General features: G+C 39.4%; 1 protein-coding gene across 1 annotated transcript in view; it reads right to left on the bottom strand.

Moving 5' to 3' along the window:
• Nucleotides 1-216: 216 nt before the first annotated feature.
• Nucleotides 217-16,257, bottom strand: part of opcml (opioid binding protein/cell adhesion molecule-like) — a gene marked incomplete at its 5' end in the record, with an annotated part of 165,379 nt that continues 149,338 nt past the window's right edge. Inside the window, 4 exons of the mRNA XM_083665110.1 lie at nucleotides 217-1,428; nucleotides 2,397-2,548; nucleotides 11,640-11,760; nucleotides 12,243-12,377. Of these exons, the coding sequence (XP_083521236.1) occupies nucleotides 1,331-1,428; nucleotides 2,397-2,548; nucleotides 11,640-11,760; nucleotides 12,243-12,377 (506 nt within the window). The 3' untranslated portion in view covers nucleotides 217-1,330. The remainder of the gene's footprint in view (nucleotides 1,429-2,396; nucleotides 2,549-11,639; nucleotides 11,761-12,242; nucleotides 12,378-16,257) is intronic.

The following is a 16,257-nucleotide window of genomic DNA, read 5'->3' as shown; positions in this document are numbered from 1 at the left end:
GAAAGGAAATACAATTAAGAAAAAAAAGTGTTTGTGATTTCCAATGGGCTCACCGCAGAATACTATCTTGGCATTTTGTAGTAGTAATTAGGTAATCTATGTATACATCTATTTTATCTATTGAAGCATTCTCTAAATTATAATTGTTTGCATCTCAAAAAGTGTATCTCTTAGGTAGATATGTAGAAATACACTTCAATCATGATCAGCGTTTATTTGAATAGGGGCTGAAAACAGAGAAAAGACTCAAACCCACTTGCATCAATAGAATTTTCCGTCAATCTCTTATCAATGCAGAGGGCTAGAATAACTCCTGGCATTGTTTACAGGTAAAACAGTCTCTTAGGCTTCCCCTCACATTATTACCATTTGAAAAGACTGATCACAACATCAGTTCAACAGTTTTTAACTGACAAATGTATCTTCACATCATTATACTGTAACACAGTGGGGAGTGCTATAAGCATTTCCATCTCTTTCAAACCAATTCACTTGTTTTTACTTAAAATCACTTGTTTGTTATTCATGGGTACCATCAGGAGCAAAATGGGTCATATTGGGACATCACTTGTCAGGGAGAGAACAAATTGCTTGTGCAGTAAATATATTGTTGTATATGCCAAATTCAGACAACATTAAATGCACTGCCTTTGTTTGTGTATGGCTATGCAGTTCTTTGTGACAACCAAAACAAACAAACTATGTGTGTCAGTGCTCTTTACGCTTAAGCAGTGTTTGTTGTTGCTGTGTAGTACATGAACTTCATTTGTAACAAAAAATCTTTGAATATTTGATGTCATATGCTTCTGCCTCAGGAATTATAGTACACTATTACATTTAAGTTGACATTGTTTATATTGAATGGTCTGTTATTATTCTGTTGCATACAACTGTAAAAATACAGTAAAATTCAACAATACATGTTTTCTTTTTTGTCATTTACAAAAAAAAAGCTGATGTTATTTTACAGAGATCGAACAGGACAGGACACACCAGTAATCCAAATGTACACCTCAATATTGGGCAAAAACCAGTCAACTATCAACAATTACATTAAATTTGTTTGCCCTTTTTACATAAAAAAGGTTGGAGAGACACAAACTCGGGGTACTGTACTACCATCACCTCATATCAGCTTACGATCCAACCCTCTCCCTCCCCAAACTATTCAAAGTCCCATCTCCTCATTGTCCAAAAGAGGACAGACCGCTGATGCAAAGCTAAAAAGAAAAAAAAGACCAAACCAACAGCGTTATTGGTTTTCCTTTCTTCTTATGGGACTAAGTCTGTTGTTCAACGCTGAGAGAAGCTGAGGATGGCCGTTGTTGCATCAAAACTTGAGCAGGTACAATGTGATAATAATCAGCAGAAGGCAAAGGGAGCCGCCCGATTGAGACGCCCTGTTCACATTGTGCATGGCCCCCGGGCCTGTTGGGTAAAAGAGTTTACCGTTAACGTCAGAGTAAAAGCACCTAAAGAGGTCCTCAACCGATTTGTCCTGCACATTGAATAGGACAGGTTCCTTTTGAACATTGAGCATTTGCTTCATCAGATACCAGCGATGTTAACAAAGCCCTGGGAAACATAACCCAGGATCCTAAATAGCTTTTTCCATGCAAACCCATCACTTACAGTATATCGGAGATGACAGGGAATCTCTCTCCTTTTTGATGATCAATAAGAAGCAAGCAGTACAAAACAAACAACAATCCCTAAACCCATTGACATGTGAACTGAAGAGCACAACTGATGCTGCAGAAAATATTCATTATTCAGCTATATAACATTAAGAAGAGAGTTGTATATATAACTCTAAGATTGCTGCTTAAGATGTGGTATTGTATTCTCATAGTTTGTTGTTATCCAGTAAATTGCAGAACATTCTGTCAGAAGAAAGTTGATAATGGTGTTTGGAAGAACTGTAAAGCTATCTAAGAGTTTTGGGAGTCAAATTCATCAAATTCTGAGCTATTGTATCCAAGGCTCAGCTGTTGTTCATGTATTCAGTGTGTTTTGTCCGATTGACGACAATGACCTTAAAATAATTGTGGAGTTGATATCACATTATATAATGTCAAGTTTGTTTGATTAATCCTTCACAGATTTGGTTAATTAACCAACCAATACAATGTTTGTGCAATGCCATATACACATATTATACAGTACATGTATGATTGCAGACATCTATTTATCTCAGGCTAGTGGAGGTAGAAATCGGGGGGCGGGCTCATTGTAATGCATGGAATTGAATGAGGAATGGTATCAAATAATGTATTACAGTGAGCGTTCCCTCTGATTTCTACCTCCACCAGCTACTGTCTCATATCTGTCATTAGATATTCAGTGTACCCAATAATATGTCATACATCTTGTGTTGTAATAACAAAGAGTCTTACCGTAGAGGATTATGCTTGCATTGGTTATTCCCATGGTATTCATGGCCACACACGTGTAGTTCCCATAGTCCTCTTCAGATACATTGAAAAAGATAAGCATGGATTGTTTACCTTGGTTCTCTATCTTAACCCCATTCAGTCCATTGAGGAGCCTGGAAACAAAGAAATGCAGGTGTATACACGATTTCAGCCATGATGTTAAAGACAATAGACATATCAAATTAGAGTTGTAGGTGGATAATGTATGAATGTGGTACACATCCAAGTTACAGTGTGGGGGTTTTCTGTTCACCAGCAGAGGGTTATCTTTCTGCTTGCATTAATCGACAAACTGCTAGGATAATGCTAACCATACTAGCTTAAGCTCTGAAATGGTAATACTGCAATGTTCAAGTCTTAGCACTGAACACAGTTCATTGGTTTGCATTTAGTTGCTCTGCATGACTACTGTGCAATAACCTTGCTTTTGTGTAACAATTTCTCATTTCTCTGTGGCTGCAATGATATTTTGCTATTATTTATGACATGGTTATCCATTATAAAAATCCCCCACTAATTTCACTGCCACAAACTAGTTATGTTGGAAAAGTAACACAGCCTTTGGAGGCTTTGATGGTTTTTGAATAGTGTGTTCATAATGAGACAAAATAAAATGTTGCCCTTGAAGAGAAAAAAAACATAGAAAACTCACTTTTTAAAACATTCAAATACATTATCTCCTAATGAGTAACCTAAAGGCTGAAAACCTTTACTCAAAAATAGTACTTTACTCAAAAATAATTCTCAAGTATACAGTGCCCTGCATTAGTAATGGGACAGTGAAGCATGTTTTGTCCTTTTGGCCCTATACATATATAAAAAGTTTGGATTTGAAATCAAAAGATTTATACGAGGTTGAAGTGTAGATTCTCGGCTTTTATTATATGGTAGTTTTGTACAGATTGGTTTCACCATTTAGAAATGACCAAGCTTTTGATACATAGTCCCCCTATTTCAGGGCACTAAAAGTACAGAGACAGATTAATATAATGTCAAAATTATGCCAGGCCTGTACTGTAGCCATCTTCAGTTTTTATGTATTTTTGCCTAAAATCTGATCATCAGCAAATGAAATGCATGTTCAATTGGATTTAAATCTGAAGATTGACTTGGCATGTGAATAACGTTAGACTTTTTGACCCTAAAAAACTCCCTAGTTGCTATGGCAGAATGGTTTGGGTCATTGTCTTTGTCTCTGTATGAAGAAGCGCCATCCAATGAATTTGGAGTCATTTGCTTGTACTTGAGCAGACAAGAGTTTCTGTACACTTCAGAATACATTCTGCTACTTGTCTTAATCATCAACTAAGACAAGGTAGCTAGTTCTAGTGGCAGCTATGCATACCCAAACCATAAAACAGATGAGATGGTATGATGTAAATCTCTTGCAATCACTCTGGTACATGATATTAATCTTAGCTCTTCAGAAGACCTTTTTCTAGACCTCTGCAGACCTTTTAGGTACTTTTTAGCAAACTGTAACCTGACCATCCTTTTTTAGGATAACTAGGGGTTTGCACCTTGCAGTGAAGCCTCTGTAGTTCAGCTGGTGACGTATTCTGTGGATTCTAGACACATTCACGCTTACCTCCTGGAGAGTGTTCCTGATCTGTGGGACAGTTGTTTTGGGGATTTTCTTAATTATGGTGAGCTTTATTTCGGTCATCCACTGTAGAAGTCTTCCTTGGCCTACCAGCCCGTTTGCGATTGCTGAGCTCACCAGTGCTTTTTTTGTTGTTGTTAATGATGTTCCGAACTGTTGATTTTGGCCTAAGGCTTTTGGTATATTTCTGATCTAAATCAGTTCTCAGATTTTTCAACCTATTAATGGCTTAATTTACTGTCATTGACACATCTTGACCTGTTTTGGGAGAGAACAGCATTTTTTAAACATGACGGAGTACACCCAAACAGAAGAGGAGCAGAGATCCTATCTGACAATATGGAGAAGGTGTTAAAGTGGTGAGGGGATGCCAGTCCTAGCCCTGTTAAGGTAACCCCATTCCATTTCCCTCATACACTGCCAAAAAAACCTGTTTCAGTACAGGCAACTGAGAAATAGATTTTATCTCATCAATTAAGAAAGCTAAATCAAGCTACTTCCTAAGTGCAATCTCAGATTCTGCTGGTGATCCTACAACATTTTCAAAACAATTAATGCGTGGAAATTCCTCTTCATCCCTACCTAAAGAAGTTTTGTCAGACTCTGGCCTCATTACAGAGAAAACTGAGGTAAGTAATGCCTTTAACCAGCATTTTATCTCGGCAGGCTTTTTATTTGAGAGAAATGGTTTGGCTGACCCTGGTCAGACGGTCGACTGTGCTCCCATCTCCCAGCCCCCAGTTGGCTAGATGGGAGATCAGTCAACTACTCGCGAATCTTTGTTTTAATTTCAAACATTTTCTACTTGTGATGTAATAGATGCCCAGCTTAAAATGTATGTAAAATCCATTGGGGCTGATCTGCTTGATGCAGGCCTATTGCAGCTTTCGTCCCTGCTGATTGCAGAGTCATTGACACATATTTTTAATCAACCATTACCTACTCATGCAGAGGTTGTCTGAAGTAGGCCTGGATCAGGCTTCATGTAGATGGTTTGACAATTATTTAATGGACAGAACTTGGACACAGTCTTAACTGATGGTGTTAAATCAGGTTTTCTGGACATAACGAAGGGTGTTCCACAAGGAGCAATTATTGGTCAGGTTCTTTTTACTATTTACATCAACAATATTGGATTATCTGGAAATAATTGTAACCTGCATCTACAATGCCTTCGGAAAGTATTCAGACCCCTTCACTTTTTCTAGATTTTTTGTATTATAGACTCAATTTAAAATGGATAAAATTAAAAGAATTTGCCATCAATCCAAACACAATACCCCAGAATGACAAAGCAAAAACAGGTTTTAGAAATTAAATTGAAAAACAGAAATACCTCATGCAAGTATTCAGATCCTTTGCTATGACACTCTTAAAATTAGCTAAAAGGCAAAAACTTCACCAACAAATCAGTTGAATATTGAATTGAGTCCATCTTAATGCAAGGATAATAGTTCATGTACTTTTGGAATTAATGTCTTTGTTTTCATAGGGTCTCTGATTTGCATAGGAATCAATTACACACTGTGTGGATCAGGTTGTCATTACAAACTGAGCAAATGGAGAGGAACAAAACTGCTCAGGAATGCGACCCTGAGGCCTGGGGAGACTTACAAAAATCTAGAAAGTTGAATGGTGGAGAGGAAAAAGCACAGTCGATGGGACAACATCATCTCAGTCACTGAGCAAAATTGGTCTATAACCAAGTGGCCAAAACAAATCCCTTAATGGAAAATAATCTCTCTCATACCCATAATTGTGTTTGCAACAATGAATTCAAGTGATACAGCAACATTTTAATAAATTTACTGAAATTTCAAACAACGTGTTTTCACTTTGTCATTCTGGGGTATTGTGTGTGGAGTGATGGCAAATTATTTTAATTTAATCCATTTTAAATTGAGTCTATAACACAACAAGATGTGTAAAAAGTGAAGGGGTCTGAATACTTTCCGAAGGCACTGTCTATGCCAATGGGACTGTTGTATATGCTATTGTCCCCACGATTGACCAGGCTCTTTCTGAGCTACAGTCTGCATTCACTGTCCTGCAGAGAGGCATTTGTTGGGCTGAGGTTGGTGCTTAATGCTGGAAACAAAATATATGTTATTTACTAAATCACAGAAAAATTTATCTGATTCATGCATATGTACTTTTGGTGGTGCCCCCATTGAGTGTATCCCCGCTTATAAATACCTGGGCATTTGGTTTGACAAAGACTTTTATAGGAATAGATCGTGCCTTTCCCTGAACAGCAGAAAGCAGACTTTCTTACCTGTACTTGATTATGGTGATATCATCTACCAAAATGCAGCAGACACTACTCTTAAACCTTTGGATACCACCTATCATAGCACCATTCGCTTTATCACAGGTGATAGTTTTAATACTCATCATTGTATACTTTAGCAAAAGGTTGGTTGGACCTTGTTAAAATCCTGTAGATCTCTTAATTACTCCCTTGTTGTGTATAAAGCCCTACTGTGTAAACTCCCGGCTTACCTAACCTCATTATTAAAATTCAAGGACATAAATTACCTAACCCGTTCCCAGAATTGGTTAACTCTTGAGGTTCCCCGGGATTACCAAATTGGGTAAATCCGCTTTTAGTTATGGTGCACCTTACTGCTGGAACAATCTACAGAAAAAAATTCAGTTGGATGTTCTGGTGCCGCATGGGCAATTTAGGGTGTTAATTGAGGACCTCCTTGGTGAAAGAAGTGATTGTGTCTCCTAATATTGTGGTTTTATATGATGGATTGATTTCTGTATTGAACTGTGTTGTATTTCGTACGTGTTGTTTTGTTATTGTGGAAAGGGTGCACCTGCAAAAGAGGTCTTGGTCTCAGTGTGTTTCCCCTGTATAAATAAAATCTTTGGTCGTCATGTTGACAGATAGCAGACTCCAAAGGCAAACGCAAAGCCTAGAATCAATACTCGACATTGGCAGCTCTCTTATGCCAGCACAAAGTATATGATGGAACACACCTAACTAACCAGAAACCCCTGTCAAGCCAATTGTCCCATTACCTTTGGTGCCCTTAGATAGGGTTATTAAGTAGAGGGACTATGTATACAACGTTTTGTCATTTCTAAATGGTGAAACCAATATGTACACGAATAAACGCTGAAAATCTCTACTTTAAGTAATCATAGTAAATGCTTGATTTCAATTCCAATTACATTGTGATCTCTCTGTATAAGAAACAGCATTGTGCAGCCTTCTGTATTGACCTCTGAAGGCTGTTGATCATACCCTCCTATTACAGAGGTTATCTGTCATTCAGTCAGTCAGCCTGTACCTGCATGATAGGACTAGTAGATGGAGTTCAGTCTAGTTTTCTCAATGATAATAAAGGTGTTCCGCAAGGTTAAATTCTAGGTCCACTGCTCTTTTTCCATAAATTATGTTGTTTTGTCCTTGAACAATTGTAAATTGCATCTTTATGCTGATTATACTGTCTACTCCTGTGCCCCCTCAGTTCAGCAAGCTATTCTTGACCTTGAGCAAGGTTTTGATTCTATTGAAAAATTGCTTATTGATCTTAAGCTGGTGCTGAATGAGGACAAAACTAAATGTATATTTTTCTGAGGATTTGGTGTCAAAGAAAAATGCAACTGCCCCAGTATGGAAACATTTTGGATTCCAAAGTCGACAAAGGGGAACCAAGCAATGTTGACGAGGCAATTTGAGAGGTGGGTATGTGGGGAATGTGGCAAGAGGTGGGAATACCTTGAACCTATACACGTACCTAAAGGCCGATTCATGCTTCATCGACAACAATGCAACCAGGTGTCTGCGTAGGTTCGCGAAGGTCATGCAACTGTTGCAGAGGAGGTTTCACAGGGGGTCGTGCACCTTTCTCGATGCGTGACCAGAGATGTTGCACACCATTGATTGGTTGATTAGTGAACTGAGGCAGAGCTGAAGTAGTTCAAAAGGCAACGTTCATAGTTCATCAAGCTAGTAGCTATCGGTAGCTTGCTAGCATCATTGAAGATTGACACCACTATGCACAGGCTGCGCATAGGCTAAGCAGAAGTATGATTTACAGAGTGCTTGCGACAGTTGCATGGCGCAAACTGCATACTAGTCGCACAAGTGACGGAGAAGCATGTAGAGACCTTAAGAGCCATTTCTCGACATGATTTTTTTTCATTTGAGAAGAAATCTTTCAAAGACATACTACAAACACTAGACCGTCAATATGATGTGCCTGGGAGAAAATATTTATCCCAAAAAGCTTTCCCTGACCTGTACAATAAAATCAGAAAAGACATCCAAGTCTTAGTCTTGGACTCACAGCACTATTCTTTAACAACAGACATGTGGTTCAGTATCAACATGATGCCTTACGTGTCCTTAACGACCCATGTCATCACCCCAGATTGGAAGCTCATGTCCAGGTGCCTTCAGATAAGCTTTTTTCCTGGAAAATCACACTGCCGACAACTTGGCAAATGCACTTCAGGAGGCCCTGAATGACAGTTTTATAACAGATAATGCGGACAACATCGTAGCTGCCATTCGGAAACTAGTTTGGCAATGACTGAATTGTTTTGGCCACAATTTAAACCTTGCCGTCACCAATTCATTGAATTCAGTTCAGCTGGCAGAGAAAAAGGGACCTTAAGAAGACACAGTCGGAGCTTGGTCTCCCGGAGCATACACTAATTATGGTAGGCTATAATCCCTTACTGTTATTATTATGTTATTAGGCTACTATTATTATTATCCTATTATTACTATTATTATTATTATGCCTATTATCCAACAAGTCAATTGATTTTGCATTACAGAATTGCGCAACTCACTGGGGCACTAAACAGAAAATTATCAATAGGATTCTGGAGCAGCAATCTGATGTGACCTGACCGATGACTGTCATGCTCAACCCTCTCTGACATGGCAAGATGTTAATATTTTAGAAGCTATCAATAAAGCCCTAAAGCCAGTCAGTGAGTTCACTGACATTCTGGAGAAAATTATGTCACAATGTCCTCACATCTCCCCATGATTCACCTGATAAAAAATGACATTTCGGCTGAATCAGATGAGGGCACAAGGCTGACATCAAGTTTGAAAGAAGGAATACTGTCACGATTGGAATCGAAGTATGACAATGAATCAACCAAGCAATTGATGCGCTTGTCCACATTTATTGATCTGTGCTATCGTGGGGATCACAACTCAGAGCTAGTAGAGAAGTCCAGCCCCCACCCCCCAAGAAGAAAACTTTGGGAAGTCTCCTTGGGAAGAGGAGAGCATCGACTGATGCTAGTGCCAATTGTTGAGGAGAGGGTAGCTGCCGAGATGGCTGTATATTCACTATTCAGTGATAGATGGTGAGGAGGATCTGTTGGGTTGGCGACGAAGCAACGAGGCATGCCTTCCTCTGCTGGCAAAGGTTGGCAGAAAATATTTATGCATATACGCTACAAGCACTCCATCCGAAATAGTTTTTTGCACTGTGGGGAACGTTGTGACGCCCCTATGAAGCCTTCTCAAGCCAGCAAAGGTAGACATGCTAGTCTTTTTAACAAATAACCTCTGAATATTCCAGGGTGCACTTTATTTGAAATAGGCCATAGCCTGGCAGGCTTAAAAAACAGCCATTCTGTGCAATTTTATTTCTATTAAGCCTATACATTTTTGCAATGCTACTGAGGCCTATTTGTTATTTATTTTAATCTTTGTTTTACTAAAGACATCTTTGTAATGTTATTTACTTCATTTTGCTTTGTTTACTGAAGACATTTTTGTAGGCTCATATGCTACCTATTTTATTTGAGACATTTGTGTAATGTTATGTTACTCAGGGCTATTATTTAATTAGTTTATTTTAGATTCAGGTTTCGTTTTTTCTGACCCAAGTGAATCTGCTTTAATTTTGACCTGCTTATTTGTTGTACATTTCTGTCTATTTTGTAGACAAGTTGTCAACCTGCTGTTTGCCTTTTTAATGTATTTTGTTTATACTTCTGAGTGACCAACAGTGTGTTTGTTGTGGGTTAGTTAGCCTTTTTTAACCCTAAAAAATATATGCCTTTGGTGTCTGTATTCAAGTGTTCTCACCGTGTTCGTCTAGAGTAGACACGTGCAATGGATTTAATGTGTGATGGGCTTCACCTAGTGGCAAGAGTCTGTATGTTTATTTTTTTGTTACGAAGGTATTACCGGTGTAACCGGTATTTTGGCAGGAAGGTATACCGGTTTGAGAATTATGACACCGGCACAAGCCTAGAAAGGAGCCCAAATTTCTATATGATAAGTACCTGGGCATTTGGATAATGATAAACTTGGTTTTCTGTACAGACAATTTCTGTTTTACCTTTGATAATAGGAGGATTGTCCACGCTGTCCTCCTCCATTATGGTGACACAATTGAAATGCACGCGGCCTCAGTTCTCAAACCGTTTATCACTCTGTTCTGCGGTTCATCTCCAGGGATAGTTTCTGCACCCCCATTGTCTTTTTTATCAGTCTGTGGGTTAGGAGTCTTCGACAATTTACTCTCCTGTGTGTGTGTTTTGCGGGTTTATGAAATGTACCTTACAGTTATGAATGACTTACCCATTTCAACTGTAATGGCAATATCAGCAACATAGACAGAGAGACAATAACAGTTATTTGCATGATCAAAGCGATGACATACTGTCTGCGAATAACAGACATGTACCCTTCATAAACCAGTAATTCAAAACATAGGCTTATTACATTTGTTTTACTCAAGCCATAGTTTTGCTCTAAGTCTATTATAACTTATGTTTTTCTCCACCTGAGGGTGTATGTCGGCTACAGTAGCCTATATGTGTCTGATTGATGATAAGGGCATGATATCCATGTGCAGGGAGATGGACAAATTCGCCCTGATTACAGACATTTGGAACAGTTTTGTGACTAACTAGATTGCTTGTTATGAACCAGGAGATAAGATCAATATTTGTTTTGAATGTGGTTTGCATAAGAGGATTTGTCTGTGGTATTTACTGACATGTGTAAAGGCGCATAGCCACTGAATGAAGAAACGATTTTTTGTCCATTTCTACTTTTTTAACTTGATCAAATTACTGTTGTATAGATTAGATTCAATTAGATTCAATTTTATTGTCATTGTGCAGAGTACAAGTACAGAGACAACGAAATGCAGTTAGCGTCTAACCAGAAGTGCAAAAAAGCAGTATAGACCTTCTTGCAATATGTATAATTATATCTCATTATTGCTTCAGATTTTTGTTCTGTTTTACTTATCAAGCAATGACGCTTCTTGGCCGCAGGTTGTTGTTTTTTTATTACAGAATGTTCAGTAACAGCAATTATGTCCATTAATATATTTGTTTCAATATGTAAGCTCTTTCAAATACAAAAAGTGATATTCTAACAATTCTTAAGTCTTGACTAAACACAACCAGTTCATAATTTTTTCCATGGTATTGATCTAATTCAATGTTTACACTATTACACTAATGTCAACAAATGGACATCATTCTCAGTACTTTGGTTAGTAATGAGGGCACAAGGCTTCTAGTGTTAAGTACTTAAATAAGGTTAGCTGGAGCAAAAATCCTCAACTCTGGGAGTACTACGTTAAGGGGCTTACCTGCGGTCCTCTTTGTACCACTCAAAATCTGCCACAGGGACTGCAGTCGCCTCACATTGGAGCACTCCTTTTTGTCCCACTGGGGTATCTGTACTCCTTGCCTTGGAAATGAAGGGAGCATCTGTGGGAGGTATCACATAAAACAGATTGTATGAGTTTGACATGTATCCATTCCTAACATTGATTACAATTATGTTAACGCAGTAAACCTCAGTCTCTTTTTCTGCTCCCTGAGAGACCCTAACATCCATGTTTGTTAAAGGGATGGTTCGCAATTTTGACAGTCGTTTTTAGATATATCTTCCATGTTGACGATTGACCCAGATGGTTTTTAACTGCTTCCTCAAAAACACTTGGGGATAGGCAAATGTAACTTTTGAATTCTGTGGTAATCACCCCAAAAATGAAAGACAAGGAGAGACAGGAGGTGTCTTTCTAAGGGGCGCTTCCCACCACATACATAAGTGGCAGTTTAATTTGATGAGATTGAGGAATGCAGCTAATAACTTTGAAACTATTTGTATCAACAGATATTGGAACCATTTATCTCTGTTTGAACACAGGAATATAATGTGCTGTTTTACTGATGTTGTTGATGCTTACAGTTGACGGTGACTTGCACAGTCCTCACGTCAGGGGCTGAGATGTCATTGGAAGAGATGCATTCATACGACCCCGACTGTTCTTTGGTAATCCCTGGCATTTCCACATGCTCCCCCTCTTTGACAAATCTATGGCCTGAAAAAGAACACACAAAAACACAGTCTGCTTTTAAAATATCTGCATACAGAACTTACAGTACTACCTACACACATAAATGGTTAAATACTTGAGAATCAATAAATGTAATTTACATTACCTCCATGTAGCTCCAAGATTTCTAAAATGGCTCCCCAAAAGCTACATCCCCACTCATATAGTACATCATTCATTTGATAAAGATACACAGGCTCATAACACATTAATTGCAGCAAGCCTTGAAAATGCAGCGGGTTTTCTGAAGGATATGTTTTTTAAGTTCTCAACACTGCTTAAGTGAATGTCAAGTTGATTCTTATGTACTACATGTTACTCTAGATGTGGCTAGTCTGTACACATGCATCCCCATGCTGAAGGCCTAAATTGCCAATTTCAAGAGTCATGTGACAACTCAGTGAATCCCCCCAATGACTTCTTGTTGGAGCAGTTAAACTTTGCGCTGACAAAAACTATTTCTGGTATGATGACAAATTCTACCTACAGACCCAAGTTACAGCTAAGGGTACAGCAGTTGTTAAAATTACGCAAAGATTGTAGTTGGAGACCGGGATGCAATTCATGTTCACAACAACGATAACCCTTTTTTTCCTCATGTTAAGTTTTGGAAGCATTACATTGATGACATAATTTTATTTTGTGGTTCATCCGGGATATTCTGGATATTGATGATTTTGAACAACATTTCTCAAATTCACTACTAAAAGTGACTCAAACATTGTCAAATTCCTAGATCTCAGATCTAAACCACTATCTATTGCACCTGAGAGGCACACTGTCCTCCACTCTAACAGTAATCATCCGCAACATCCCAAAACCAATATGCCGACTGGCAGTTTTTGCGCCTTAGACACAACTACTCCACACTCCAAGAGTTTGACACTCAGGTGAAGGACATGAGATTCACCACCAGGGGATATTCAAGCCCAGCCATTCAGCGTGCTTACCTCCGGGCTCAAGACATACCCAGACCCTCACTCTTAACTGAGAAGCCGCAAAAGGACAGCATATCACGGTTGTGCTTTGTAACAAATTTAAATCATTGTTCGAATCAAATAAAAAGTGCAATCCTTTAGCATTAGCCTATTCTACAAACATAGCCGATGCTCCAGCCTCTAGTGGAAAATCCCCCTCTGTTCTCATACAGACGTGCACGGACGATCAGGGACACACTGGTCCCATTCTTTCCAAAAACCTTACCATTCAAATTGGTTATCAATACAAGGCAACGGCAAGTGTGGGAGAGGTGCTCAATATAACAACACAACAAATTTTATATAATTTACACATGGAGGTGTTAAGACCCAGGTCCCTGAGCTTTGTGTTGAATACTGAACTGTAGTCAATGAACAGAATTCTCACATAGATATCTCTCGTCCATGTGGGATAGGGTAGTGTGCAGGGTGAAAGTAATGGCGTCATCAGTGGATCTCTTGGGGCGGTATGACATTCATTAAGGCAGGTTACTTTGGTCTTTTTGGGCACTGGAACGATTGTGGTCACCTTAAAACAGGTGGAGATTACAGGCCGGGACAGGGAGAGGTTGAATATGTCTGTGAAGACATCTGCCAGCTGGTCAGCGCATGCTCTGAGGACGCAGCCTGGGATGCCGTCTGAGCCGGCTGCTTTGCGGATGTTGACACGTTTAAAAGCCTTACTACCCCACAGTGATCCATAGCACAATGTCCCCATGGGTAGTGGGATTGTTGCTTCCCTCGAACCGAGCGTAAAAGGTGTTAAGCTCATCAGGAGCATCAGTGCACATACTGCCAGGTCACCCCTTATAATCTGTGATTGTCTGCAGCCTACGCCACATACCTCACACGTCAGTGCCCTTATATTGTAATTCTACCTTGTTCCTGTATTGCCTCTTAACGTCTCACATTGTGTTAAATCAATGGAGGTCAATGGTTAGAGTGTAGATTAATTTAAACACTAGATAACAGTGCTCAGGCCAATTTGTGTGGTCTTGCCAAAATGCAGTCATGAGGGTCATTTGAAATTTGCACTGACCTGGTAGCGCACACAGTAAGGCAACACAATGCCTTACAAGAGGTTATAATTTTGAATCCTAAATGAGGACACATCAACCGTAATCCAATTCAAATGTAAAATGTAATCCTGATTGTAAAACATGCCATTATATCAATGACACAATTGCTCAGATAAGTGAAATACAGGGGGAAGGGAAACTAGAACAGATGTTAAGGACATTTGTTACTCTACATGGAGGGGAGTTTCGGTAAGAAGTACAGGTGTACTTTGTCAGAGGGGAGGGGGAGGTAAGAGGGCCCCGGAGAACAGATTGCGGAGTTGAATTGTTTTTTTTGTGTTTGTTGTTTTTCATGTTTGAGTTGTTACACGGTTACTATTTGTGATGAGAAGGAAGGTAGTTGTTTGTATGGTAAGGGGATCAGACATACAGTGCCTATAGAAAGTCATCATACCCTGTGAAATCTTTAACTTTTGGTCACATTACACCCTGGAAATTAAAATAAATCAAATCTAACTTTTTTGAGCTGTATGTACACATTATAACCCTCATCATCAAAGTGAAAATAAAAATGTAAAAAATTCTGGACAGTTATTAAAAATTAATTAGTGAAATACCTGGTTTGGTCAAGTGATCAGCCCCTTAGAGTATACCATTATAAACTTGCTCAGGTGCAACCAATCAACTTCCAGATCGAACACCAGGCTAATTGCCCCCCACCTGACATCAATTGTAGTGGTTTTGATTACTTCAGAATAAAACCAGCTGTTTCTTGAGGATTCCACTACTGAAGTGCATGGTTCTGCAAAGAATTCACCATGGTTGGAAAAATACTTTCAAAAGACCTCCGGGATAAAGTTGTAGGAAGGCACAAGTTAGGTGTTAGGCTACAAAAAGATTTCAAAGGCTTTAGCTATCCCTCTGAGTAGCGTTCAGAGCATCATTAAGAAGTGGAAGGCGTATGGCACCACCAACACCTTGCCTAGATCAGGCCGTCCGTCCAAACTGGATGACCGAGCCGGGAGGACATTGATCAGAGAAGCTACCAAGAGGCCAAAGGCAACTTTGAAGGACTTACAAGTCTTTATGGCTGGGACTGGTCTGTCTGTGCATGTGACAACAATCTCACAAGCTTTACACAAAGCTGGCCTGTATGGCAGGGTAGCAAGAAAGAAGCCTTTTCTGAAAAAGTGCCACAGTCAGTCTCGTTTGTGCTATGCAAAAACACACCTGGAAGATTCTGTTGCCATGTGGAAAAAGGTTTTATGGTCAGACGAGACTAAGATTTAACTTTTTGGAATTGAACTCCAAGCGCTATGTTTGGCGAAAACCAAAAAACAGCACACCACCCGAAACACACCATACTCACTGTGAAGCATGGTGGTGGCAACATTATGTTGTGGGGATGTTTCTCTTCAGCGGGGCAATTGGTCAGGATTGAAGGGAAAATGGATGCTGCCAAGTACACCCAAATTCTTGAGGACAACCTGCGTCCCTCTGCTAGACAGCTGAAGATGGGCAGGTCATTCACCTTCCAAAACGACAACGATCCTAAACATACTGCCAAAAGAACAACGCAGTGGCTTAAGGATAGAAAGGTGAATGTCCTTGAGTGGCCAAGTCAGAGCCCTGACTTAAATCCGATAGAAAATCTGTGGATGGACTTGAAAAGAGCAGTCCATCGCAGCTCACCACGGAATTTGACTGAACTCGAACAATTCTGCAAGGAAGAATGGGCAAATATTCTCCAACCTAGGTGTGCAAAGCTAGTAGAGACATATCCAAACAGATTGATGGCTGTAATTGCAGCAAAAGGTGGCTCTACAAAGTATTAAATCAGGGGACTGATGACTTTTCCAACCCTGTTAT

This window comes from Argentina silus (genome assembly GCF_951799395.1).
Source record: "Argentina silus genome assembly, chromosome: 2".
Lineage (NCBI taxonomy): Eukaryota > Metazoa > Chordata > Actinopteri > Argentiniformes > Argentinidae > Argentina > Argentina silus.
The sequence above is the reverse complement of the archived record's forward strand: the minus strand, read 5'-3'. Positions and strand labels throughout refer to the sequence as shown.